Consider the following 26,973-nt stretch of genomic DNA (forward strand, 5'->3'; position numbering starts at 1 on the left):
ATGAAATGATCCCGTATCTTGACTTTGGTACACAAAAAGTGATTACATAGATCTGTGCAAAGAATAAACTTGCATAGAACTTAATCTACAGACAAACACAAATGAGTCCTTGTCAAACTGGTGAAATCTGAGTAAAATTAGTGGATTGTATCATTGTTCATTCTTGGTAGTAATGTTGTACTATAACTATGTAAGATGTTACCATTGAGGAAACTGGTTAAAGTTATGAGAGATCTCTTTGTATTATTTCTTAACCATGCACATGGATTTATAATGACGTTAAAAAGTTTAATTAAAATTTTAAAAAAGAATATTTCTTAGAAGGTAGCTTTGAAATCCTTGTGAGGTATTTATTCAGTAATATCTTATACATAGTTCATTTTTCTCCTTCATGCTCTTAAAGAATCCTTTCTTTTTAGAAAAAACAAAATGTCAAGGGAAAAACTGAGACAGCTAGTTTATTTCTGAGTTTGTCCTTTGATATTCTTTGATATCTTCAGAAAGCCATTTGCGAAGATAGGCCCTCATGTAGTACAAAAAGGATAGTGCAAACACATCAACCAGAGGAAAGGGAAATCCTGTGAAGGGTCAATTGCCTCTAAGTGGTTCGAAATTGCTAGTGTCATCTAGGAGGTTAATGGATGACTTTTCATTTAGTGTCATTTCTCTCCCTAGTTATAAGGTTTCTATGACTTTCATCTGAACAGTAGCTTTCAAATCCTTTTACTACACCACTTAGTAAGAAATACGTTTTTCATCAAAACCCAGAATAGATATAATTTCATATGTACATATATCTGAAACTAAAGTTTCACGAAACACTGATCACCCTCATATATGATATATTCTGACTTCTTTCTTTTTACTTAATTTTTTAAAATGCTGATTATAGCTCAGTAATTTGAGTTCTTGATTCTCGATCTACAGTTTGGAAAAATATTGCCTCATCCCTCCATGTAAAGTAGTCTAAAGCCCATTAGCATGACATTCTGGGCCCTTCCCAGCCCTTCCTCCCCCAGCTAAGTGGCATATTCAGCATTTCCTGGCTGGCCTCACACTGTCCCGTTCCTGTGCCTTGACTTTTACTGTCCTTCTCCTAGTGCCCTTCCCATTTTGTTCCTATTCTTGTCTCTTGGCTTCTATGGTCGAGCATATATTGCATTTTTAATATTTATCACTAGTAGATGGTGTCTGTTCTTCAAAGTTGCCCATGAGTTTAGCCACGTGCCTTAGTTGTCTCTAGTTCAGACGTTACTCCTGTGAGTTCTTCCCTGACTGTTGGCAGGTGTTTTCAGTCTTTTTCATCAAAAACCACAGGATGTTTTATATTGAACATAGTATATATTACAGTTATTTGTATAAAACTGAAACAAGTCTCATGACATAATGCACTATGTGCACTTTTGTATTACCTGCTCTTTTAGTTCATATTTCTTTTCTTCAGCCTATAACTTGATTTTAAAACAAATTGATAAACATTGATTAGACCATCCTTCCGTACTTTGAATGTCATCTGTGAAAAACCTTTGTATTACCAGCTGTTACAAACCTTTGTATTCCATAATCACTGTTCGGAGGAATTTTGTAATGCTTCAAGACTTGAGAACAGGACCCTTTTATCTTTTTTCCCCTCACAAAAAGACTTACAGAGAATATTGCAGATTTTTTTTTCATAGTTAAAAAAATTTGAATATAAGTAATAGGTCAGTGGAGAAATAAACTCTGTTTTTAGTCGTACAATTGAATACTATGAAGAAGTTAAAATGAACAGACTAGATATACACATTTTAACATGGAAAAACTTAAAATAATAACGTTTAATAGAAAAGCAAGTTGCAAGGTAATACACTGTAAATTATCAGTAATGTACATTCAGTTCAGTTCAGTTGCTAAGTCATGTCCAGCTCTTTGCAACCTCATGGACTGCAACATGCCAGGCTTCCCTGTCCTTCACCATCTCCAGGAGTTTACTCAAACTCATGCCATTGAGTCGGTGATGCCTAACCATCTGATCCTCTGTCACCCTCTTCTTCTCCTGCCTGCAGTCTTTCCCAGCACCAGGGTCTTCTCTTCAGGTGGCCAAAGTATCGGAGTTTCATCTTCAGCAGCAGTCCTTCCAATGATTATTCAGGGTTGATTTCCTTTAAGGTTGACTGGTTTGATCTCCTTGCTGTCAAGGGGATTCTCAAAGAGTCTACCAGCACCAGAGTTTGAAAGCATCAGTTCTTCAGCACTCAGCCTTCTTATGCTCCAACTCTCACACCCGTACATGACTACTGGAAAACCATAGCTTTGACTGTATGAACCTTTGTTGGCAAAATGATATCTCTGCTTTTTAATATGACGTCTAGATTTGTTATAGCTTATCTTCCAAGGAACATAATTTCATGGCTGCAGCCACCATCCAGTGATTTTGGATCCCAAGAAAATGAAGTCTGTCTCCGTTTCCATTTTATCCCTGTCTATTTGCCATGAAGTGATGGGACTGGATGCCATGATCTTAGTTTTTTGAAAGTTGAGTTTTTTATTTTTAAATTATTTATTTAGTGTCTGTGCCATGCAGCATGTGGGATCTTAGTTCTCTGACCAGAATCGAACCCGTGCCCCTGGCATTGAAGCACAGAGTCTTAACCATTGGACACCAGGGAAGTCCCAAATGTTGAGTTTTAAGCCAGCATTTTCACTCTCCTCTTTCATCCTCATGAGAAGACTCTTTTTCTCTTCACTTTATGCCATTGGGCTTCCCTGGTAGCTCAGCTGGTAAACAATCTGCCTGCAATGCAGGAGACCCCGGTTCAATTACTGGGTTGGGAAGATCCTCTGGAGAAAATACAGGCCCAGTATTCTTGGGCTTCTCTGGCAGCTCAATTGATAAAAAAAAATCCCCCTACAATACGGGAGACTTGGGTTCAATCCCTGGGTTGGGAAGATCCCCTGGAGAAGCTACCCACTCCAGCCTTTGCCCTGCTTCATTCTGTACTTCAAAGCCAAACTTGCCGGTTATCCCAGGTATCTTTCAACTTCCTGTTTTTGCATTTCAGTTCCCTATGATGATGCTGGAGAAGGAAATGACAACCCACTCTAGTATTCTTGCCTGGAGAATTCCATGGACAGAGGACCCTGGCAGGCTGCAGTCCATAGGATTGCAAAGACTTAGACACGACTGAGCAATTTTCACTCACTTCACTCCCTATGATGAAAAGGATCTTTTCTTGGTGTTAGTTCTAAAGATGTTAGTTCTAACATCTTTTTTTGGTGTTAGTTCTAAGAGGTCTTGTAGATCTTCGTAGATCTGTTTGACTTCAGCTTCTTCAGCCTTAGTGATTGGGGCATAGACTTGGATTACTTTGATGTTGAATAGTTTGCCCTGGAAGTGAACTGATATCATTCTGTCAGGTTTTTTTTTCTTTAGATTGCACCCAGGTACTGCATTTTGGACTCTTCTGTTAACTGTGAGGGCTGTTCCATTCTTCCTAAGGGATTCTTGCCCACAGTAGTAGATATAATGGTCATCTGAATTAAATCCTCCCATTCCTGTCCATTTTACTTCACTGATTCCTAAAATGTCAGTGTTCACTCTTGCATCTCCTGTTTGGCCACATCCAATTTACGTTGATTCATGGACCTAACATTCCAGGTTCCTATGTAATATTGTTCTTTGCAGCATTGGACTTGACTTTCACCACCAGGCACATCCCCAACTGGGCATTGTTTCCGCTTTGGCTCAGCCTCTTCATTCTTTCTGCAGCTCTTTCACCACTCTTCCCCAGTAGCATATTGGACATCTGCCAAGCCAAGGTTGGGGGGTGGGTCTCATCTTCCAGTCTTTATATCTTTTTGCCTTTCATACTATTCTGGGGGTTCTCAAGGTAAGAATCAGTTTAGTTCAGTTGCTCAGTCGTGTCTGACTCTTTGTGACCCCATGGACGGCAGCACGCCAGGCTTCCCTGTCCATCACCAACTCCCGGAGCTTACTCCAACTCATGTCCATACAGTTGGTGATGCCATTCAACCATCCCATCCTCTGTCATCCCCTTCTCCTCCCGCCTTCAATCTTTCCCAGCATCAGGGTCTTTTCCAGTGAGTTAGTTCTTCACATGAAGTGGCCAAAGTATTGGAGTTTCAGCTTCAGCATCACTCCTGCCAATGAATATTCAGCACTGATTTCCTTTAGGATTGACTGGTTGGATCTCCTTGCAGTCCAAGGGACTCTTAGAAGGGATTCAAGGGAGTCTTCTCCAACACCACAGTTCAAAAGCATCAGTTTTTCAGCGTTCAACTTTCTTTATAGTCCAACTCTCATATCCATATATGACTGCTGGAAAAACCATAGCTTTGACTATATGGACCTTTGTTGGCAAAGTAATGTCTCTGCTTTTTAATATGCTGTCTAGGTTGGTCATAACTTTTCTTCCAAGGAGCAAGCGTCTTTTAATTTCATGGCTGCAGTCACCATCTGCAGTGATTTTGGAGCTCCCCCCAAAATAAAACCTCTCAGTGTTTCCAGTGTTTCCCCATCTATTTGCCATGAAGTGATGCGACCAGATGCCATGATCTTAGTTTTCTGAATGTTGTTTTAAGCCAGCTTTTTCACTCTGCTCTTTCACTTTCATCAAGAGGGTCTTTAGTTTTTCTTCGCTTTCTGCCATAACAGTGGTGTCATCTGCATATTTGAGGTTACTAATATTTCTCCCGGCAATCTTGACTCCAGCTTGTGCTTCATCCAGCCCATCATTTCTCATGATGTACTCTGCATATAAGTTAAATAAGCAGGGTGACAGTATACAGCCTTGATGTACTCCTTTCCCGATTTGGAACCAGTCTGTTGTTCCATATTCAGTTCTAACTGTTGCTTTTTAACCTGCATGTTGATTTCTCAGGAGGCAGGTCAGGTGGTTTGGTATTCCCATCTCTTTAAGAATTTTCCACAGTTTGTTGTGGAAAACTAACTGTGTGTAGAAAAGGCAGAGGAACTAGAGGTTAAATTGCCAGTATCTTTTGGGTCATCGGAAAAGCAAGAGAGTTCCGAAAAAACATCTACTTCTGCTTTATTGACTACGCCAAAGCCTTTGCCTCTGTGGATCACAAGGCAAGAACACTGAAGTGGTTTGCCATTCCCCTTCTCTAGCGGACCGTGTTTTGTCAGGTACACTAATGAGACACAAACATGGCAAAATGTTAGATTTGCTAAATCTAGGGGGTGGATATAAGAGTGTCTACTACATTATTTCTTTATCCTTTTATCTAAAATATTTTGTAATGAAAATCTTTGTAATAAAAATTGGTATGTCATCTGCTTATAAATCTTTATTATCTTGCTATCTTATAATACTATATTGTCTGGCTCCAAACTGCTTGCCTGAACTGTAGGTCACTTTAGCCATGATCTGTGTTGCCCGATTTATACTTAGATCTGGTCTCTCTTAGAAGCCAAATTTGGATAAGGAACTTGTAGTTTGTAAGTATTGTATATCCTGGACAGTGTTTGCAGTGAGTTCAGGTAGTATAGCTATTTCCTAGGCAGAGCTGAAGAGACAGTCTTCCTGAATGAGACCATTTGCATTTTCATGTGGTAAGTCATTGTTTTTTTCTGTATTAAGTATTAAGGCAGGAAATACTTGTCTTAAAAAATCAGGAGTGTTGGAACCAGAGAGAGGAAAGATCATACAAAGATGTCAGTGGCAACCAGAGTCCTGTAGAAGCCTGAGGTGTTTGGGCATCACTGTTTCCCCCAAAAATATTATAATTTGTAAGTTTTTTTTCTTTTAAAGGATCTGCCACTCTGTTTCAATTTGATCTCCAGTCCTAATTTGTTTTCAATCACTTTTTCCTCAGTCATTATTTGGTTTTTTTTTTTGGTCTTAGCTGCTGCACACAACTTTCTTTAGTTGCTGCAACAGGGGCCACTTTCTGGTTGTGGTATGAGGGCTTCTCATTGTGGTGGCTTCTTGTGTTGTGGCTTACAGGCTCTAGAGTGCTCAGTAGTTGCCCTAAGTCATGAGGGATCTTCCTGGACCAGAGATTGAACCCGTGTGCCCTGCATTGGCAGGCTGATTCTTAAGCACTGGACCACCAGGGAAGTCCCCCAATCATTCTTTATTATTATTATTACCACTTTTATTATTGTTATTGGACTATTTTTTAAGAGCAAGTTGAGGCTTACAGAAAAATTGATCAAATAATTTTTGATGGGAAATGGGAATCAGAGAATTCCCATGTACATCCTCTCCCTTCTGTATAGTTTCCCTATTATTAACATCTTGCACAAGTGTGGTTTATGTATTATAATTGATAAACCAATATTGATGTATTATTATTAACTGAAGTCCATAGTTTACATTAAGGTTTACTCTTTGTGCAATTCTGTGGATTTTGACAAATGTGTAATGCCATTTATTACAGTATCATACAGAATAGTTTTACCACTTAACCATTTCACTTTTATCTCTACTCCAGTGCTTAGCGTAGGGCATGTAAATATTACATGCATGTGCAATGATTATTTCATCTAAAATTAATATAACCAATCAAATTTAGTAGAGTTTAAAAAACATTTAAAGAACAATTTTCTACCACCAAATAGAGCCTATATTAGGAATAAAAAGATGGCTTAAAATTGTAAAATGTGTTATATCTCATTAATCTGTCAAATAAGAAAAATAAAACTCAATATATAGAGACAATCAGAATTCAAAGCATATAATGTACGTGTTAAGTCACGTCAGTCATGTCCGACTGTTTGTGACCCTGTGGACTATAGCTTGCCAGGCTCCTCTGTCCATGGGATTCTCCAGGCAAGAATACTGGAGTGCATAGCCATACCCTTCTCCAGGGGATCTTCCCCACCTAGGGACTGAACTTGTGTCTCTTATGTCTCCTGCATTGGCAGGTGGGTTCCTTACCACTAGTGCCACCTGGGAAGCCCCAAAGCATATAATATTTCAGTCTAACAATCAGCATCATGTTCAAGGATGAAAAACTAGAGGCATTTTCTAATGGGAACAGAAGCTTGACAACTCTAATATTATTTCATGTAATTCTGGCAGTTCTAGCTAATATAGGAAGATGAGAGAAATAAGAGTTACCGTTTTAAGAAAGAGGCTCTCATTGAGATTATAGAACCCCCCCAAAATTCCTAAAAATGTGTTAAAATCAGTGAGTTCAGTAACATAGGTAAATACATAATAAGGATACAAAAATGAAAAGCTTTCCTAATATAGCAATAACTGGTTAGAAAAATTAACAGTATAAAAGGTAAAAATCTGGAGAAGGAAATGGCAACCCACTGCAGTATTCTTGCCTGGAAAATTCCATGGACAGAGGATGGCAGTAGTCCATGGGGTCGCAAAAGAGTTGAACACGACTTAGCCACTAAACAACAACTATCCATCCATATTCCTACCTGTTAGAGGTAATTCATGTACTCTTTTGGAGTGATGCTAAATAACTTGTTTGTTAACATATGAATTCAAAGCACTAACTGGTTTGCTCTTGGAACATCTGAAGCTTCCAGTTTGAGGAATTCTCAGGTTTCTCTAGGAAGAGGCATGATCCATGAATTGGGAATGACAACAGCCAAGTCAAGAGGTCCCCCGAGGGGCAAGGTCAGAGAGGTCAGAACCACAAGAGGGTGGTCCTTGAGCAGGGTGGAGACAGAACCAACGGGTAGACACCACCCCTTCCCCAGCTGTGGCCACTGCAGGAAAGTTCCTGAGAGTCACAGGTCCACTAACCTCCTCGCCATCCAAGTGACTGCTCTTCTACTGCTTTCTGTGAGATCAGTCTTAAAGAAACAGAGTCTCTGTTTCACAAACGATGGAACTCTGTAAATATAAAAAATAAATAAAAGGTAAAATCTGCTTAATTTTTATCTTAGTAGTGTAGTAGTAAAAAGTTGCAAACAACTGAAATGTCCGCCTAAAAGAGGGTGGTTTATTATTTATACCCCATCCTTTTCCAAAATGATTTTAAGGTAGCTTTCACAACATACCTTATTATATAAAAATAAGTGACGAATTCAAGCAGAGAGAAATCTGAGGGTTGGGCCACAGATTTCATTCTGAGCTTTCTAGTGCCAAAGTAAAGATCATAATCAATTATATGATTCATATTCATACTTATAATACTGAGTTGATTGGAAGAAGCAACTGTTCTAATACTAAGACCAAAAAGAGATTTTTCTCATGAGTCCTAGAGGATACCATGCAGAATAGAGAATGATCATTTTGACAACTGTAGAGAGCTGTTTCATATAAAATTCCTTGTTAATAACCACACAGAACCAATGAAATATTTGGTAAAGAGTATATGAGCTTCCCAGGTGGCGTAGTGGTAAAGAATCTGCCTGCCAATGCAGGAAACACAGGAGACACAGGTTCAATCCTTGGGTATGGAAGATCCCTTGGAGGAGAAAGTGGCAACTCACTCAAGTATTCTTGCCTGGGAAAGTCCATGGACCGAGGTGCCTGGTAGGCTACAGTCCATGGGGTTGCAAAGAGTCGAACATGACTGAGCACACACACATAGATATGCAGTGGGGCGAGGAATGCAGTGATGGTTATGGCTAGGATGAACATAGGGATGGTTCAGTACACTGCTCTGAGGAGCAGCTCAATGGAGTAATACATTTTAGAGACTAAAATTATGGCTCTCAGTTGATGTGTGGTGCCACCGTGGTGTCCTGTGAATCTTCACAGATCCACCACTGAGTTTTTCTAAATGTGTTACATTTATTTTTGCTACAGATGAGGATCCACATTGCTAAGAAGTCTGTCAGATGGTGGTGTAGGATATGAATGCAGCAGCCATCAGGGAAGCCAGGCAGGAGGCAAGAGGTACTACTTAGGCCAGCACTAAAAAGAATTCATTGTGGATGGACTGAACAGTCTCTATAAATATTCTCTCAAATTAGATTTTGGTAAGTGTTATGGAGAGCAGATAGGCTGTGTCTGGTCAGATACAGGTCCATATGCTTTAATAGTTGACTTAGAAATTAACCTCTCCCAGGTGGAGCTAGTGGTAAAGAACCCACCTGCCAGTGCAGGAGACACAAGAGACTCAGGTTCCATACCTGGGTCAGGAAGATCCCCTGGAGAAGGGCACCGTCCATAGGGTCACAGAGTTGGAAACAACTGAAGCTACTTAGCATGCATGCATGAAAGTTGTGAAGCCTCATGAGGTGAGATGCTTCAACAGATGTTGCAAAGAGTAGTCAAGGTTTCTAAATTCCTGCATTGTAGAGCATAGCCACAGGGTTTTCCTGATGGCTCAGTGATAAAGAATCCGCCTGCCAATGCAGGAGATGTGAACCTATCCCTGAGTTGGAAAGATCTGGAGATTAAAATGGCAACCCTCTCCAGTATTCTTGCCTGGGAAATCCCATGGACAGAGAAGCCTGGTAAACTACAGTCCCTGGGGTCACAAAAGAGTCAGACATGACTTAGCAACTAAACAACAACAAAAGAGCATAGCCACATTAATTGTAAGTTTGGAAGAATTGATTTTTTTTTTTTAGGTTTTGATACCAAACCTAGATGTAAGTAACAGGAGGGAAAAAGGTTGTAAGTTATCTGTAGAACATCTGGCTTTAAGCCATATAGCTTCCTGGTTAATCCTTCAAGGTAAATTGTGTCCAAGTAGACAATAACCAGAGTGGTTTAGAAAGATTTAGAATCTGAGTCCTACCTTCATCTTTCTTTGAGTCTCAGTTTATTCATCTGCAAAATAAGGATATTAGTACCCATTTTAGAGCTAATCAGTTGGTAAGATTTAAATTGAATAAAACCCCCTGTGGCCTCTCCTGGCCACCATCACCCCAATACCAAAACCAGACAAGGATACCACAAAAGGAAGAAATTACAGGCCAGTATCACTGATGAACATATATGCAGAAATCCTCAACAAAATACTAGCCATCTGTATCCAATAATACATTAAAAAGATCATATACCATGATCAAGTGGGATTCATCCCACAGATGCAAGGATGTTTCAGCATCAAAAAATCAGTGTGATACGCCATATCAACAAATTGAAGAATAAAAGCCATATGATCATCTCAATAGATGCAGGAAAAGGTTTTGACAAAATTCAGTGCCCATGTATGATAAAACCTCTCCAGAAAGTGGGTATAGAGGGTACATACCTCAACATAATAAAGGCCATATGTGACAAACCTACAGCTAGTTTCATAATCGGTGATGAAAAGCTGAAAGCATTCCCTCTAAGATCAGGAACAAGACAAGAATGTCCACTCTCAGCACTTTTATTCAACATAGTTTTGGAAGTCCTAGCTATAGCAATCAGAGAAGAAAAAGAAGTAAAGGGAATCCAAATTGGAAAAGAAGTTAAACTGTCACTGTTTGCAAATGACATGATACTATACTTGGAAGGTCCTAAAAATGCTACCAGAAAACTACTAGAACTCATCAATGAATTTGGTAAAGTTTACGGTTACAAAATTAATACACAGAAATCAGTTGCATTTCTATACACTAACCATGAAAGATCAGAAAGAGAAATTCAAGAAGTTCCATTTACCATTGCATCAAAAAGAAAAATACTTAGGAATAAACCTATCTAAGGAGACAAAAGACCTATACTCTGAAAACTATAAGATGCTGATGAAAGAAATCGAAGAGGACATAAACAGATGGAAAGATAAACCATGTTCATGGATTGGAAGAATGAGTATTGTCTAAATGACTATAGTACCCAAGGCAGTTTACAGATTCAGTGCAATCCCTATCAAATGACCAATGGCATTTTTCATAGAGAACAAAAAAAATCTAAGAATTTGTATGGAGACACAAAAGACCCCAAACAGCCAAAGCAAGTCTTGAAAAATAGAGCTGGAGGAATCAGGCTCTTTGACTTCAGGCTACACTACAAAGTTACAGTCATCAAAACAGTATGGTACTGGCACAAAAATAGAAATATAGATCAATGGAACAGGATAGAAAACCCATAAATAAGCCTGTGCACCTATGGTCAATTGCAATCTCTGACAAAGTAGGCAAGACTATACAATGTTGGAAAGACAGTCTCTTCAACAAATGGTGCTGGGTAAACTGGACAGCCCCATATAAAAAAATGAAGTTAGATCAGTCCCTAACTCCATGCACAAAAATAAGTTCAAAATGGATTAAGAACATAAATGTGAGATTGGACAGTTTAATCCTAGAGGAAAACATAAGGCAGACCACTCTCTGACATAAATCACAGCAACATCATTTTTGATCCATCTCCCCGAATAATGGAAATAAAAGCAAAAATAAACATACAGGACCTACTTAAGCTCAAAAGTTTTTGCACAGCAAAGGAAATAAAATGTGTAGACAACCCACAGATTGGGAGAAAATATTTGCAAATGATGTTCCCAATAAGGGATTAGTCTCTAAAATTTATGAACAGCTTATGATGCTTAACAGCATCAAAACAAAATAACCCACTTAAAAAATGGGCAGAAGACATGAATAGATTTTCTCCAAAGAGGACATAGAGATGGCCAATAGACACATGAACAGATGTTCCACATCGCTAGTTATTAGAGAAATGCAAATTAAAACTACAATGAAACTCCTCACTCCAGTCAGAATGGTATCATCAAAAAGTCCACAAGCAACAAATGCTGGAGAGGGTGTGGTGAGAAGGGGACCCTACTGCACTGTTGGTGGGAATATAAATTGGTGCAGCCACTTGGAAGTTCCTTAAAAAACTAAAAATGGAGCTATCACATGACCCTGCAATCCCACTCCTGGGCATATATCCAGAGAAAAACATGGCCCATTCATTGCAGCACTCTTTACAATAGCTAAGACATGGAAGCAACCTAAATGTCCATCAACAGAGGAATGGATAAAGAAGATGTGGTACATATATACAATGGAATATTACTCAGCCATTAAAAAGAATGAAATAAGGCCATTTGTAGCAACATGGATGGACCTAGAGAGTGTCATACTGAGTGAAGTAATCAGACAGAGAAGGAGAAATATCATATGATACCCCTTGTGTGTGGAATCTAAAAAGAAATGATACAAATGAACTTACTTACAAAACACACTCACAGACTTAGAAAACGAACTTATGGTTGCTGTGGGGGAAGGGATAGCTAGGGACTTTGGGATGGTCATGTACACACTGTTGTATTTAAAATGGATAACCAACAAAGACCTATTGTATAGCATATGGAGCTTTGCTCAATGTTATGTGGCAGCCTGCAGGGGAGAGGGTTTTGGAGGAGAATGGATAGATGCCTATATATGGCTTTTTACCTGAAACTACCACACCGTTGTTAATCAGCTGTACCCCAATATAAAATACTTTTGGTGTTAAAAAATACTTAAACAAACAAACCCTAGTGGCCTCTTCTAAGTCATTTTGTGTATGTGCTTCCCTAGCCAGAGTTGTGTTTTTGCTACTAGAGGGTCTTGGTCTAATGACTCATGAAAAGAGTGAGCCTTGTGTTTGCTGAGATACAGTTCAGATAACTCTTTTAAATTACTGCACTGATTGGAAGGGCCATCAGATTCTCTACTTTCAGGTATCTGAAGTGAAATTTTTTTAAGTTATGAGATAGCAAAAGTTTGAAAGCCCTTGTCCTTTTCACCCTGGTCATCTCTAAAGTCCAGTCACAAGAACAGGTTTCTGGTGATAGCCAAGCCACAGGTTAAAGGCAAAGGGCAGTTGTCCTGAGGGTAGTCAAATCTGAGCAACTCCATCTCATGTTGCCATTTACTACATTGGGTATTCAGATAAGTTTTGAAGACTTTTCCATTTATCTTCACATTCACAGGAAAGTTCCTCATCATAACTCCAAGAAGACCCCTACCCAGCTTCTTCTGATTCTGACATTTACATTTCAGATAAATAAATATCATGATAGGAAAAATAAAGTTGAAAGACCACAGTGTGAAATGTCTAAGAAGGTAACAAGAGATAGGAGGAATGTATATCTTAGTGGAATCAGTGCCTTCCACTAAGGAATCAAATCAGTACCTCAATGGGTTAACATTGTTACCTCTGCCAGAGTTTGTTTTTTTCTCTGAACACACACAGAATTCACTCAGTTGTGTCCAACTCTTTGCAACCCCATGGACTGTAGCCCACCAGGCTCCTCAGTCCATGGGATTTTCCAGGCATGAATACTGGAGTGGGTTGCTCTTTCCTTCTCCATTTTTCTCTGAAAGGCAGAGGAAGGACCTAACATGTGAACTGTGGGTATAGAGATGATTGCATTTGTCTTACTAATAGGAAACTCTTCTCAGTATTTTGGTATTATAACACAGTTTCTATCTCTATTTTTTCTTACCAAAGCCATCTTCTATCAGGGCAAAGAAGGGAGGAGACAAGTGCTTGTGGCAGTGAAAAGAAAACCCTCACAAATGCTGGAGCTGGCTAACTTCACCAATTTACCTAGGACCAGCTTAGTTTTGCACTTGCAAATTGGTCCTTTCACCATCTGTTGATACATATTATCTGTTTTCCTTTGGCAAATCTTAGGCTTGCTTTCTTAGGAGAAATGTTTTGTTTCCTTGGTCTGGACTATATAATCATTTATAATTGTATATAATCACGCTTCAGTCGTATTCGACTGTCCAACCCTATGGACTGCAGCCTGCCAGGCTTCTCCGTCCATGGGATTCTCCAGCCAAGAATACTGGAGAGGATTGCCATGCCCTCCAAGGGGATTTTCCTGACCACGAGATCGAACCCAGGTCTCTTACATCTAACTTGCATTGGTAGATGGGTTCTTTACCACTAATGTCACCTGGGAAGCCCTATATAATCATTTTAATACTCTATATTAAACTAAACTGAGTGGCTTAATTTTTCATTTAAAACAAAACAAAAAGTTAACAAGAAGCCCCTGCCCTATTTGGGTGGGAGGATTTAAGGAAATGCTGCTCGAAATGAATTCTAGTTTCCTGACTAAAAGGAGGTACATACAAGGGCCCTGAGAATATTTGGAGATGTAATTCCTTAGATACTGATTTTTGAGTTGTTATGGAGAACAAAGAGATGGGAATACCAGACCACCTGACCTGCCTCTTGAGAAACCTATATGCAGGTCAGGAAGCAACAGTTAGAACTGGACATGGCACAACAGACTGGTTCCAAATAGGAAAAGGAGTATGTCAAGGCTGTATATTGTCACCCTGCTTATTTAACTTCTATGCAGAGTACATCATGAGAAACGCTGGGCTGGAAGAAGCACAAGCTGGAATCAAGATTGCTGGGAGAAATATCAATAACCTCAGATATGCAGATGACACCACTCTTATGGCAGAAAGTGAAGAGGAACTAAAAAGTCTCTTGATGAAAGAAAAGTGGAGAGTGAAAAAGTTGGCTTAAAGCTCAACATTCAGAATACGAAGATCATGGCATCCGGTCCCATCACTTCATGGGAAATAGATGGGGAAACAGTGGAAACAGTGTCAGACTTTTGTTTTTCTGGGCTCCAAAATCACTGCAGATGGTGACTGCAGCCATGAAATTAAAAGACGCTTACTCCTTGGAAGAAAAGTTATGACCAACCTAGATAGCATATTCAAAAGCAGAGACATTACTTTGCCAACAAAGGTCCGTCTAGTCAAGGCTATGGTTTTTCCAGTGGTCATGTATGGATGTGAGAGTTGGACTGTGAAAAAAGCTGAGCGCAGAAGAATTGATGCTTTTGAACTATGGTGTTGGAGAAGACTCCTGAGAGTCCCTTGGACTGCAAGGAGATCCAACCAGTCCATCCTAAAGGAGATCAGCCCTGGGATTTCTTTGGAAGGAATGGTGCTAAAACTGAAGCTCCAGTACTTTGGCCACCTCATGCGAAGAGTTGACTCATTGGAAAGGACTCTGATGCTGGGAGGCATTGGGGGCAGGAGGAGAAGGGGACGACAGAGAATGAGATGGCTGGATGGCATCACTGAGTCGATGGACGTGAGTCTCAGTGAACTCCGGGAGTTGGTGATGGACAGGGAGGCCTGGCGTGCTGCGATTCATGCGGTCGCAAAGAGTCGGACATGACTGAGCGACTGAACAGAACTGACTGTTAGAGGACTGTTAAGAAGGACGTTAAGAGCCTGGAAGCATTAAAACAATCTTCCAAAAAAGGAGTTCTGTCAACTGTCCATATTGATTCCAGAACAGATTCTAGAAGGCTGGCAAAGAGACGGCATGTATGCCTCCAAAAATGAGAACAAGGAGTTTTCAGCACAGGTTCTGAACAAAGACTGGGAGACTTTAGGCCAAGGATTTTCTACTCCATCAGATTCATCTCTCTCTTTTAATAATACATATTTTGTAATGTACTGTCCTGAATTTAAAGTCAAAGATAATATAACCTTACTATGTAGTTGTAAAACAAACACATATGTGTGCACACAAAAGACTTAATAGTAATTTAAAGTAGACATTTTAAAGTGTGAAAATTTATTCTCATGTGTGAATGTTTGGATATGACCATACTGGAAGGCATAAAGGAGTAATCAGGGGAATTCCCTTGTGGCTCAGTGGTTAGGACTTGGCTGTTTCACTGCCAGGGCACAGGTTCTGTCCCTGGTTGGGGAACTGATATCCCGCAAACCTCGTGGCATGGCCAAAAAAAAGTAATCAAAAGCTTTTACCAACATATAGAATCATCTAGAATGCAGACTGCTACAAATGTGGACTGTCAGATATATTAGCATTTCTCTCAGTGATGTGGTTTTCAGAAGTGAACTCCTCTTGGTAAAAACCTGAAGTAAATGAAGTGTGATCTTCCTATAATTTACATGGAAGTTCCCTTCTTAGAAAATTCTTTCATGTATTAAAACCATGTTAAAAAATATTTCGTGTTCATATGTAGAACAGACATAGGGGCTAGGCTGAGATAACAAACCTTCAAAAGTCTCATGGCACAGCTTCCCTGTGCAGAAGCTGCTCACTAAAATGTTGCAGAATGCCCGACGTGCCTGGCCTCTGCAAGTAGCACCTACTGAGCACGGCAACACAAAGACCACAGAGTGTGGCCCTGTCCCTACTGGGGGTTTCTCGTGGCCTTGTGTGTTAGATGGAAAAGCGTGGAATGGCTGGCCTTTCCAAGGAGTTCAGATCCGTCGGAGAGGCTTGCCACTGGGAGAGATGTTTCTAATGGCTTCCCTGCTTCTCTATAGAGAATATAACAAAGGCTGTTGGACATTAGTATATTAGTCATTTTCTTTCTTTCAGTTTTATTGAGCTATAATTGACATGTAACATTGTGTAGTTAAAGGCGTATAAGTTAAGGTGTACAACATAATGATTTTATATATATATTTATATATATATATAGAGAGAGAGAGAAGTGATTACCATAACAAGCTTAGCTAATGTCTATCACCTCATGTAGTTACATTTGTGTGTGTGTGTTGAGAACTTTTAAGACCTACTCTCTTGGGAGCTTTCATATATGCAGTGCAGTATTGTTAACTGTAGTCACCATGTTGTATGTTACATCCCCAGAACTTACTTCTCTTTTAAGTAGAAGTTTGTACTTTTTGACCTCCTTCATCCATTTCCCTTTCCCTGGATATTGGTCATCAAAATGACTACAGATGACCCTTGAACAGCACAGGCTTGACCTGTGCAGGTCCACTTATATATGGATTTTCTTCACTAAATACATACCACAGTACCACACGATTTGAGGTTGGTTGAATTCACTTATGTGGAACCATCAATACAGAGGGCAGACTATAAAGTTATATGTGGATTTTCAACAGTTGTGTGGAAGGTCAATCCCTTAATCCTTGCCTTGTTCAAGGATGAGTTGGATTTGAACTAGATGTTCTTTTAAGATGTTTTCAACTCTTAAGATTTTCTATTTCTCAATAATAATATTTTTTACTCTTCTAATTGTTTTCACTTTAATAAAACATAAGTGCATTAACAAGTGTTAAATGAAAGATGCATAGCACCACTATGATTATTTTCTGTGACCATTTTCATTCTAAACCTTCTGGCTAAGTATTCCTCTTTTTACTTTGAGCTCATCTACTTTTGGGAGAAGGCAATGGCACCCCACTCCAGTACTCTTGCCTGGAAAATCCCATGGACGGAGGAGCCTGGTAGGCTGCAGTCCATGAGGTTGCTAAGAGTCGGGCACGACTGAGCGACTTCACTTTCACTTTTCACTTTCATGCATTGGAGAAGGAAATGGCAACCCACTCCAGTGTTCTTGCCTGGAGAATCCCAGGCACGGGGGAGCCTGGTGGGCTGCGGTCTATGGGGTTGCCCAGAGTCGGACATGACTGAAGCGACTTAGCAGCAGCAGCAGCATCTACTTTTGACCCTCCCTTTCCTATTGGGAGCTCCTTGCAGAGCTGATAGGCTCTTGCCTCCACTGGGGCTTTAGAATGACTATCAGCTAGAGAACCAAACCACACAATCTGCAAAAGAAATCTCCCTTGTAATCATCGCATGTTGTATAGAAAGAGAATAAATATAGACCATGAGAGTGCATGTTTGTTAAATTTTTGTTCTGTTTAACTCTCATCTCTTAGGAATCAACTCCTAAGAGTTTAGATTTGAATTTTAACTTGTCTAATACTAAGTTTTATTTTTTCATTTAAGGCTGTTTCTGATGCTTGGAAGCTATCCTTTCAGCCATAAAGATGGTAATAAATCTTTGCCTCCCACAGTTCAGACCAAGAATTTACTGCAACAAGGTAAACAGAGCAAGTATATACACATAAATAAATAAATGACATCTGTTTTTCATGTTTTCCCCCATTTCCTGCCTTGTATATTAAGACAGTTCAGGCTTAATGTGCTTTCACCCTCATTGTTTTAGAGTCTACCAGATGATATTCAGGTAAGCATGGGTCAGGCTGCACCTCTAAAGTCAGCACTGTTACAAGCTGAGTTTGTGACTCATTTTGTTGAGGGTTCTCTCCTCTCCAGTTCTCATCAATTTATCATTTATGATAAATTTTAATTTCACTCAAGGTCATAGTGAAGGTAGAAATTCTCTCACTGCCGTTCTTGCTAACTTCTCATGCTAGAAATAATGGCTTGTATTTGTTGTATGGATTCCTTGTGCTTTATTATTTGGATTAAGCTGCCTCCCCTTTTGTGCAAAGGAAGGTATGTTTCCACAGTCCAGAGCAGGGAGTAAGGAAACTCCAAGGGGAGAATTGAACTTCTCCCCAGTTTGGAATTTCTGCATGCAGCACATTATTTCAGGTTCCCAGATTATTAAGCTGACTCCTTCAGACAATGATACCTTAAAATTTCCATTGCTTATGACAAGTATTGGAAATATTAAGAGGGAGAAAAAGCTACTCATAGTCACACCCTTAGCACATTCACTGTTTGAAATTCCACATAGTCTTTTGTGGTCCTTGTTCCTATGCAAACTGTTTTTCCCCAAGTCTCACCATTCAGAGATTTACAAGAAGCTCCTTTGTTGTGCCTTCCTGGAGAAACTGTCATAATTGATAGAGTCCAAATACAAAATTGGAAACTTCAGTGAACATCTTCATTTCCCCCGAAATCTGTACATTTTCATCCTCTGAAATTTAAAAATAAGATTAAAAAAAGCTTGTATATCTGCTGCTTTTTCATAGAGATGTTATTTTGAAGGGATTTTGGTTGATTAGGCAGAGTTTTGTTGCTCATTTTTTAAGGATGGGCAGTATTTAGGGGCACAGTTGCCCTCAGCCTTTCCTCTGATCTTGGATGCATGCCAAAAAAAGAAAAGGAAAACCCAGGAAAATTTGATATAACAGAGGAAATTTCAAATGAGGACCTTCAGATTTTCTTTAGAGTTTTACTAGAAGTGACAAGTTCTTGAAAACTCACCTTGATTTAGAGCTCATCAAATCAATGTGTCTCATTTTTGTCATTAAATCTAGATATCAGCTGATGGCTATGAAGTAGAAAATCTCATCTCTGAAGACCTCACAAAGAGAAGTCATGGTTTCAGGACAGAGTATTTCATTAAGCCACCGGTCTACGTGACAGTTTCCTTTCCCTTCAGTGTGGAAATCTGTAGGATTAACATAGATCTCTCAGCTGGGGGAGGCCAGAATGTCACTGGCCTGGAAATGTACACATCTGCCTTATCCAGCGGAGCATCTTGGAATACCCCTGAGTGCCGGACCCCAGACCCAGATGAGCCATCCATTCCGGACAAGGAAGCGTTCACTTTGGTGGGCAAAGTCTTACTGAAAAACCAGAGCCAAGTGGTATTTAGCCACAGGGGCTTCAAGGCCAGGCCACCTTTTGGCCCAGTGGAAGCCACACTCCCCTCCCCTGCTGTTGTGGCCCAAGAGCTCTGGAATAAAGGGGCTCTTTCTCTTAGTCATGTGGCCCATCTCAAGATCTGTATCACCCATGTGACAGGTGGTGGTGTCCCTTGTATCAAGCGGTTGGAGGTATGGGGTCAGCCAGCCAAAACCTGCTCTCAGGAAGTGATAGACAGTGTCCTGCTGGTTGCCTCAGAGAGCCTCCCTCAGGACTTGTCTTTACAGGCCCCAGCGTTGCCCATGGAGAGTGACTGTGATTCTGGGGGCCAGTCTGAGGGCCAGCAGGCCCCCTCTAGCCTACAGGAGCTGGCTGAGGTAATTCGGGATATACCTGAAGAGTTCTTAGATCCCATCACCCTGGAGATCATGCCTTTCCCCATGCTACTGCCCTCAGGCAAGGTCATTGACCAGAGCACGCTAGAGAAGTGTAACCGCAGTGAAGCCACATGGGGCCGAGTGCCCAGTGACCCTTTCACAGGAGTAGCCTTTACTCCACACTCCCAGCCCCTGCCTCACCCCTCCTTGAAGGCGCGAATCGACCATTTCCTGCTCCAGCACTCCATCCCTGGCTGCCACCTGCTCGGGAGAGCACAGACTGCATTGGCAGTGACCCCTTCTTCCATTGCTCTGCCCTCTCGGAAAAGGAAGATGGAGCAGGCCGAACATGGCCCAGACAGTAGCCTTGGCTTAAATGCTTCCTGTTTTTCTACCACAAGCCTTCTGGTCTCACCCTCTACCTCAGAGCACACTGCTAAGAAAATGAAAGCTGCCAATGAGCTCATGGATTGCTCAACAGGTAATCCCCTGTCCTGTGTCCAAGCCCGTTGTCTCTACTCCTCCTGGGTGACCCTTGGCACTGGCGCTGTGTTTTGTGCTTTGCCAACTTAAATTAAACCAAAATTTACTAGCTTAAAGAATCACACATTGATTATCGCTTCTCTCTCAAGGATCCAGGCATCGCTTAGCTGGATTGTCTGCTTTACGGTCTCTCAAGGCTGCTGTCAAAGTGTTGGCAGGGCTGCAGCCATCTCACGGGAAGGATTAAGTTCCTTGCTCAACTGTTGCGCTGCGGGCTTCACTTCCTTTTTGTCTGGTAGCTGGATTCTGCCCTCAATTCTGTGCCACGTGGGCTTCTCAAGGGCAGCAAACATGGTAGCTATATAAACCAGCCTGTGCAAATAAGTGGGAGTCAGTCTTGCAGAAGCTAATCACAGAGTGACATCACTTTTATTGTATTCTGTAGGAAGCAGGTCACTGAATCCAGTTCACACTCAAAGGACATGTGTATCAGGAGGTGGGGTTCACTGGGGGCTTCAGACACTTTCCCACACCAATGATTCCTATTTTATTCATTGTTTTTACCCAAGATTGAATTTTGTCTGATGCTTTTTCAATATCAATAGAGATGATATTATGATTTTTCATCATTAGATCTTTTAATACAGTAAAGTGATTGATTTTGTGCCACATTCTTACTCACATCCTTGTACCTGCTCAGTCAGGTCTGATTCTTTGCAACCCCATGGCCTGTAGCCCACCAGGCTCCCCTGTCCATGAAATTTTCCAGGCAAGAATACTGGAGTAGGTTGTGATTTCCTATTCCAAAGGATCTTCCTGACCCAGGGGTCAAACCCACATCTCCTAAGTCTCCTGCATTGGCCTGCGAATTCTTTTCCACTGCGTCACCTAGCTGGAATCAAGATTGCCAGGAGAAATCTTCAACTTCAGATAGGCAAATGATATCACTCTAATGGCAGAAAGTGAAGAACTAAAGAGCCTCTTGATGAGGGTAAAAGAAGAGAGTGAAAAGCTGGCTTAAGACTCAACATTCAAAAAACTAATTTCATGGCATCTGGTTCCATCATTTCGTGGCATATTTGTATATCTATTGAGGGGGAAAAAGTGGAAATGTGGCAGATTTTATCTTCTTGGGCTCCAGAATCACTGTGGATGGTGACTGCAGTCACAAAATTAAAAGACGCTTGCTCCTTGGAAGAAAAGCTATGACAAACCTTGACAGCATATTAAAAAGCAGAGACATCACTTTGCCAACAAAGATCCATATAGTCACAGCTATAGTTTTTTCAGTAGTCATGTATGGATGTGAGGGTTGGACCATAAAGAAAGCTGAGTGCCAAGGAATTGATGCTTTCAAATTGTGATGCTGGAGAAGACTTTTTCGAATCCCTTGGACAGCAAGGAGATTAAAGCAGTCAATCCTAAAGGAAATCAACCCTGAATATTCACTGGAAGGACTGAGGCTGAAGCTGAAACTCCAATCCTTTGGCCTGATGCAAAGAGCCAACTCATTGGAAAAGACCCTGATGTTGGGAAAGATTGAGGGCAGGAGAAGAGGGCAACAGAGGATGAGATGGTTGGATGGCATCACCAACTCAATGGACATAAGTTTGAGCAAACTCTGGGAGATAATGAAGGACAGGGAAACCTGGCATGCTGCAGTCCATGGGGTCACAAAGAGTTGGACACAATTTAGCGACTGAACAACAACGATAATGCAGTGAAGTATACTAGTAGGCTTCTTAATATTGAACTATTATTATATTCCTGTACGAAATTTCATTTGTTCATGCTTCTTTTAGTGTATTCTTGGTTCTGCTTGCTAGTGTTTTTATTTAGGATTTTTGCACTCATTAATGAAATTGAACTGCAGTTGGGTGTGTGTGTGCACAAGTGTACACCATCTTTGGTCAGGTTTTGGTTTCGATGATTTGTTCCTTAAGAATTAGGAAATTCTCCTTTTCTAAACTCTGGAACGACTTAATAGTTTTAGAATCATTTACACTTTGCATGTTGGTAAAACTCCCCTGTGATTGTCAGTGCTTGGTGCTTTTGGAGAAAGCTCTTTTTTTTTTCCTTAGGAAAACTAGTCCGTTTAGATTTTACCATTCTATAAAGTTCCTCTCTTAGTCTAAAAGGGTTATGCAGATCGTAACTTAAAGATTACATCTGTGTCTTTTCTGACTTTGAGTGTAAACTTTAGTTAACAAGACCCCCAGAAACTCCTGGAAGCATCTGAGGTGCAGTGGGGCAAAATGAAAAGAAAGGTGCTTAGACCTTGATGTTTGTGGAAGTCTCCATTGGTGTTAGCCTCAAGAGATCTGTTGGTGACACAGGAGCACGCTGACTAGTACTCCTTCAAGGCCGCAGGCTGATATCCTACATCCTATATACTGTAGGACAAACATTCCACTCCCTACTTTGGGGTACTTTTAGCGTATCACTTTGGGGAATCCTGCTACCTGGCAAATCTCTGGGTTCTCTTTTGGGCAGCTGTCCCCATCCCCTGCTGCCTTCACCCTTAGCCCATATCCAGAGAAGGCCCTCTAGATAGTGAAATGGGTAGAGAGGTCTTCATTATTCCACTCGGTAATAACTGCTTTGCTTTACCTAAGGAGGCGAGAAGATTGGAACACCAAGAGAGTGCAGGCCAGTGGCCCTGCCCTGCAGAGCTGAGGAACTAGCAGATGGGAACGAGTAAACTAAGGCTGTTGAGGAGGGAGTGGGGGCAAGGAGCAGAGTTACAAGGCTGGGCATTTGCTTACCCCAGTTATTCCTTGGCAGGTAGGGACGCTTCAGAAAGTAGGGTGCAGTTCTGCAGAGGAGCCAGTAGGTGGCCCAGGCCTGCCCAGTAATTTGTACAGGAGGAGGAAAGCTGGCAGAGAGCCCAGGAATCCTGAAAGCAATGTGAGATGGGTAAGAACTGCCAGGAACACCAGGGCTTTACCTCCCGGTATCCTGTTATCACAGTCTATTAGTGGAAACTAGGGAGGACTTTATGTTTGTGTCTATTTGAAGTTAAAATACCATTCTGTGGGACTTCCCTGGCAGTCTAGTGGTTAGGACTCCACACTTGCACTGCAGGGCTCACATGTTCTATCCCTGGTCGAGGAACTGAGATCCCTCATGCTGTGTGGCTTGGCCAAAGACAAATAAATACATAAATAAATAAAATGAGAATGTTTAAAAAAGAAGAAACACTATTTTGTGGTCTTCAGAGGACTTTGTGTTTTGGTTTTCTCTTTTGCCAGAGCTCTTTCTGGATATTGTGGTCTGTGTATCTCTTAACAGGCCCAGTGTCCCACGAGCAAAAACTGTCACAAAGCTTGGAAATTGCCTTGACATCAACCCTTGGCTCCATGCCCTCCTTCACAGCCCGGCTGACCAGGGGACAGCTCCAGCACCTCAGCACAAGAGGGAGCAGTACTTCCTGGAGGCCCAGCACCAGCTCAGGTAAGAGGGGCCCTGTCCATCTCCTCTGGGATTCTGTGGACCTCCAAAACCAGGCTCCCCTAGTTCCAACAGCCAGGCCATTCCTTTTCTAGGGGGAATTGAGGGGTTGCCTATGAGTGTAACTCTTCACAGGAAAGGCTTTATTTAATTCTTAGTAATTCTGTGGTGTTGGGGCTTGGTGATTTTGGTAAGATCTAATGTTAATTACTCTGTCCTGAGGACATTTGTTTGTTTCTCCCTTTTTGCTTTTTTTTTTAAATGTTGTCTGTCTCCCGTCTGACATCTGTGGTACTTTATGTAAATGTGGAGAGTGATTTCTAGTTGAGTATGTCGTCTTCATCCCTCCCTATTAACCAGCATCTTAGAACAGTGGTAGCTTACTGATTCAAGTTTTGCCTAAAATGAACTTGGGACCATAATGGACGATAGACTCAGTCAGGATACAAAGCAAGAGAACCTGGGGCATTTTTTACAAGGTGAAGTCTGGTGGGGCTAATGATAAGGTGTACACTTTCTTCCTCTTGCCTGTCTAAACTGAGTCTGTTCTCATTGCCTGGATCCCAGGCCAACTTACTTTTCTGCTTCTTGTCCCCACCTCCCTGTTTCTCTGATTATGTTTCCATCCTGATCATTCCCAGAACCTGACTCATCCAGGTGGCCAACAGTTTCCATGACCGCAGATCCGATGGTCACTTACCTTCTTGGCAGCATTTATTGTGGCTAACCTCTCCCTCCTTTCTGAAACACCTCCTGTCTTGGTCTTCTAGATGTTATGCTCTTTTTCTCCAGTGTCTCTTCAGTTTCCAGTGCTGATTCTTTCTTCTCTTCCAGACTGTGGTCTTGGACCCTCTTCGCTATACTCTGTATCACTCAAGCGAGAGCCCGCTTGGCCAGTGACCGCCCATGTTCATATAGCTCCTACCTCTTCTTGGAAATCAGACCCTGACCTCCCTTACAGCTACTTGGCCCCCCTATAGGGGAAACTCATGGATATCTTAAGTGAATTTCTAACTCAGAACTGCAGGCGCCTCCAAAGATTGTCCTCCAAAGCACCCCCATCATCCAGTCACTGGTAAAGAGCAAGCATCTTCTACCCCGTGGTCAAGCCCATAACAAGGGAGGTCATCCTTGGTTTCCGTCAACATTCCTGACGTTCTGTTCACCATCAAGTCCTTTTCCCACTCCTCCAAAGTAGATCTCAGGGAGGTCCTCTCTGCTCCATCACTCTTGCTGCCACCTTGGCCCTGGCTCCTGTACTGCTCCCCTAGATTCCTGTAGCAGCCTCTGCTGCTCCTCCGCAGTCACCCTTACCCTGCCCGTCCTCTTCACAGGAGCCTTCAGGATCTTCTTATAATGTCAGCCAGGTCATGGTATTCCACTTCTTAGAATTCTTCCAAGATATCCTGTTGAACTTGGAATAAAGTAGAAATTTCTGCCTGTGAGGTCTTGCATGTTCTTCTGCCATACTCTTGAAGCTGCACACTTTCGCATCACACCTCTGTCTTTTCTGGTTCTTTAATGGACCAGCCTCTCTTTGTACATGGTGTCTCTTTCACCTCATGCATGGCTGGCTCCCTTTCATTCTTATGGCTCTTCACCCAAGAGGCCATCCTTGCCCTCTCCAGGTGGGTGTGGATTGATGGAGAGAGAGCAGCAAGCCTAGGCAAGGGCCATGAGAGAAGGAAGAGCGGCAGGTATAGCTTGGGGAGGAGGGGTGGCAGGACCTGCCCACTGTGGCCTTCATTCAGGAAACCTTGTGGGAAGCATGAAGGAAAGAGCCTGAAGCACAAGAAGGGGGTTGACGGACGGGTTGGGAGGGGAGCTGCTGGGCTCCAGGGCTCCAGTGATGCAGGGCCAGGTTCAGCAGGCAGGTCTGCCACAGACAGACCTCAGCCCTGCCCCTCTGGTGACCTCCGTCCCCTCTTGACCTGCTCAGCCTGGGTATATCACACCATATTTTGCTTTTTCCTCTGCTTGTCACATCTCACCTTTCTTGCAGTTTATCAGGGTTGTCAGGGTGAGCATGTGCCTTGCTCTGACCTCGGCAGCCTATCCAGGGGAAAGTCCATCTTGCTGGAGAGCCGCAGGCAGGACCCAGTGCTGCCCAGCAGCCCTCGAAAGCCAGCTTTTCTTGAGCATTCATTGGAGCACTGATGATCGAGAGGAGGCTCCCCAGATTCTCAGGCTCCCTAGAACCCCCTCCTCCCTGATCAGTCAGGGGTGACCTAGGGAGGGAGGAGGCCAGGCTGCTGCAGGGTGCAGGGTAGAGAAGCTTCTTATTCTACTCCAGGCACATGCCTTGCCTCCCAGATGGAGTCTGGACTGGGGACCACTTCCCTAACCCTGGTCTGTTTTCCTCCCTGATTCACCAGAGCAGTCTGGGAGCAGCCTGGGCCCTGAATGCACATCCTGCAAAAGAGTGTTCTCTCCCTACTTCAAAAGGGAGTCTGCGTACCAGCTTCCCTGTGGTCACCTCCTGTGCCGGCCCTGCCTGACCGAGAAGCAGCGCTCCCCGGCCATGACATGCACAGCCTGCCAGCAGCCATTCGCCAGCCAGGACATTCTGCGGGTTCACTTCTGAGTGACCAGCCTCAACCTGAGAAGACCCATCGCTGGGAGGAGCTGAGGAGGAGTGATTGGGGGGTTCAAAGCTCCTGAGGTCTGGCCTGGTCCCAGGCACAGGGTGGGGGGTTGTTCTGCTTTCTCCAGGGCTTTCCCTTTGTCTCCTCCCACAGTGTAGCGCGTGGGCCTGCGGAGTGAGGGGTGGGGAACGGGCCCTCCACACCCACTCAAGTGGCGATAGGATAGCAAAGCCATAGTTTGGGCTGGGAGGGATGGGGGAGGTGTCCCTGCCCTCCGGTGCCTCCCTGCCAGCACCCCTGCCAGAGCCCAGGGTCTGCTAGAGCCAGCCCCACGCTCTGAGCCACACTCTCTGCACACACGTCTCATCCTCCAAGGTGGATGTGAGTGTGGCTCCGGATCTCAGAGAGCCTCCATCTTAAGTGTCACCCACAGGTGGAGCGCGGTGAGGATCTGTGGAGTGAATGCCTCAGCCCCTCTGACTGGCAAACCACTCTGAGCCTTAATAAAGCGATGGTTGACGTCTGCCGTGGACTTCCTCTCGTCTGTGTCGTCATACTCCTGTCCCCCACCGCACCCATACAGAGTGGGATTGTCCCAGGGCAGCCGTGAGCAGTCACTGTAACCCTGTTGGACTGTAACGCGGGTCAGTGACCTGAAGGGACAGGTGCCTCTGATGCAGGAGAGTCTCTGTGGACATGCACGCCGATGGAGAGGGCTGAGCAGCCCCCTCGGCGGGTGACCCTGGCTTAGCTCTGCATTGGCAGAGCTGCACTGCCCTCTGGGTGGGGGGGTACCTTTTCTGTGTGGGGCCTATTTCAGAAAAGATACTTGTTTATAGACTGCATCTTTTTTTTTCCATTCAAAATTTTGTTTTATGG

At 42.5% G+C, this 26,973-nt stretch overlaps 1 protein-coding gene across 10 annotated transcripts in view; it reads left to right on the top strand.

The window, feature by feature from the left end:
* The window catches only part of UBOX5 (U-box domain containing 5), a 46,657-nt gene extending 20,031 nt beyond the window's left edge, over nt 1–26,626 (top strand). For 3 of the 10 annotated variants that reach the window (XM_019971955.2, XM_019971958.2, XM_070801197.1), the window contains exons 2-5: nt 17,586–17,680; nt 18,869–20,057; nt 23,351–23,512; nt 25,885–26,626. In XM_019971955.2, the coding sequence (XP_019827514.1) occupies nt 17,627–17,680; nt 18,869–20,057; nt 23,351–23,512; nt 25,885–26,093 (1,614 nt within the window). In that variant the 5' untranslated portion in view covers nt 17,586–17,626 and the 3' untranslated portion in view covers nt 26,094–26,626. Of the gene's footprint in view, nt 1–8,744; nt 8,918–17,585; nt 17,681–18,868; nt 20,058–23,310; nt 23,513–25,884 lie in introns of all 10 variants that reach the window. The other 7 variants (XM_019971957.2, XM_019971956.2, XM_070801200.1 and 4 more) reach the window with 7 other exon arrangements.
* The last annotated feature ends 347 nt before the right edge of the window (nt 26,627–26,973 follow it).

Source organism: Bos indicus, chromosome 13 (genome assembly GCF_029378745.1).
Source record: "Bos indicus isolate NIAB-ARS_2022 breed Sahiwal x Tharparkar chromosome 13, NIAB-ARS_B.indTharparkar_mat_pri_1.0, whole genome shotgun sequence".
Classification (NCBI taxonomy): Eukaryota; Metazoa; Chordata; class Mammalia; order Artiodactyla; family Bovidae; genus Bos; species Bos indicus.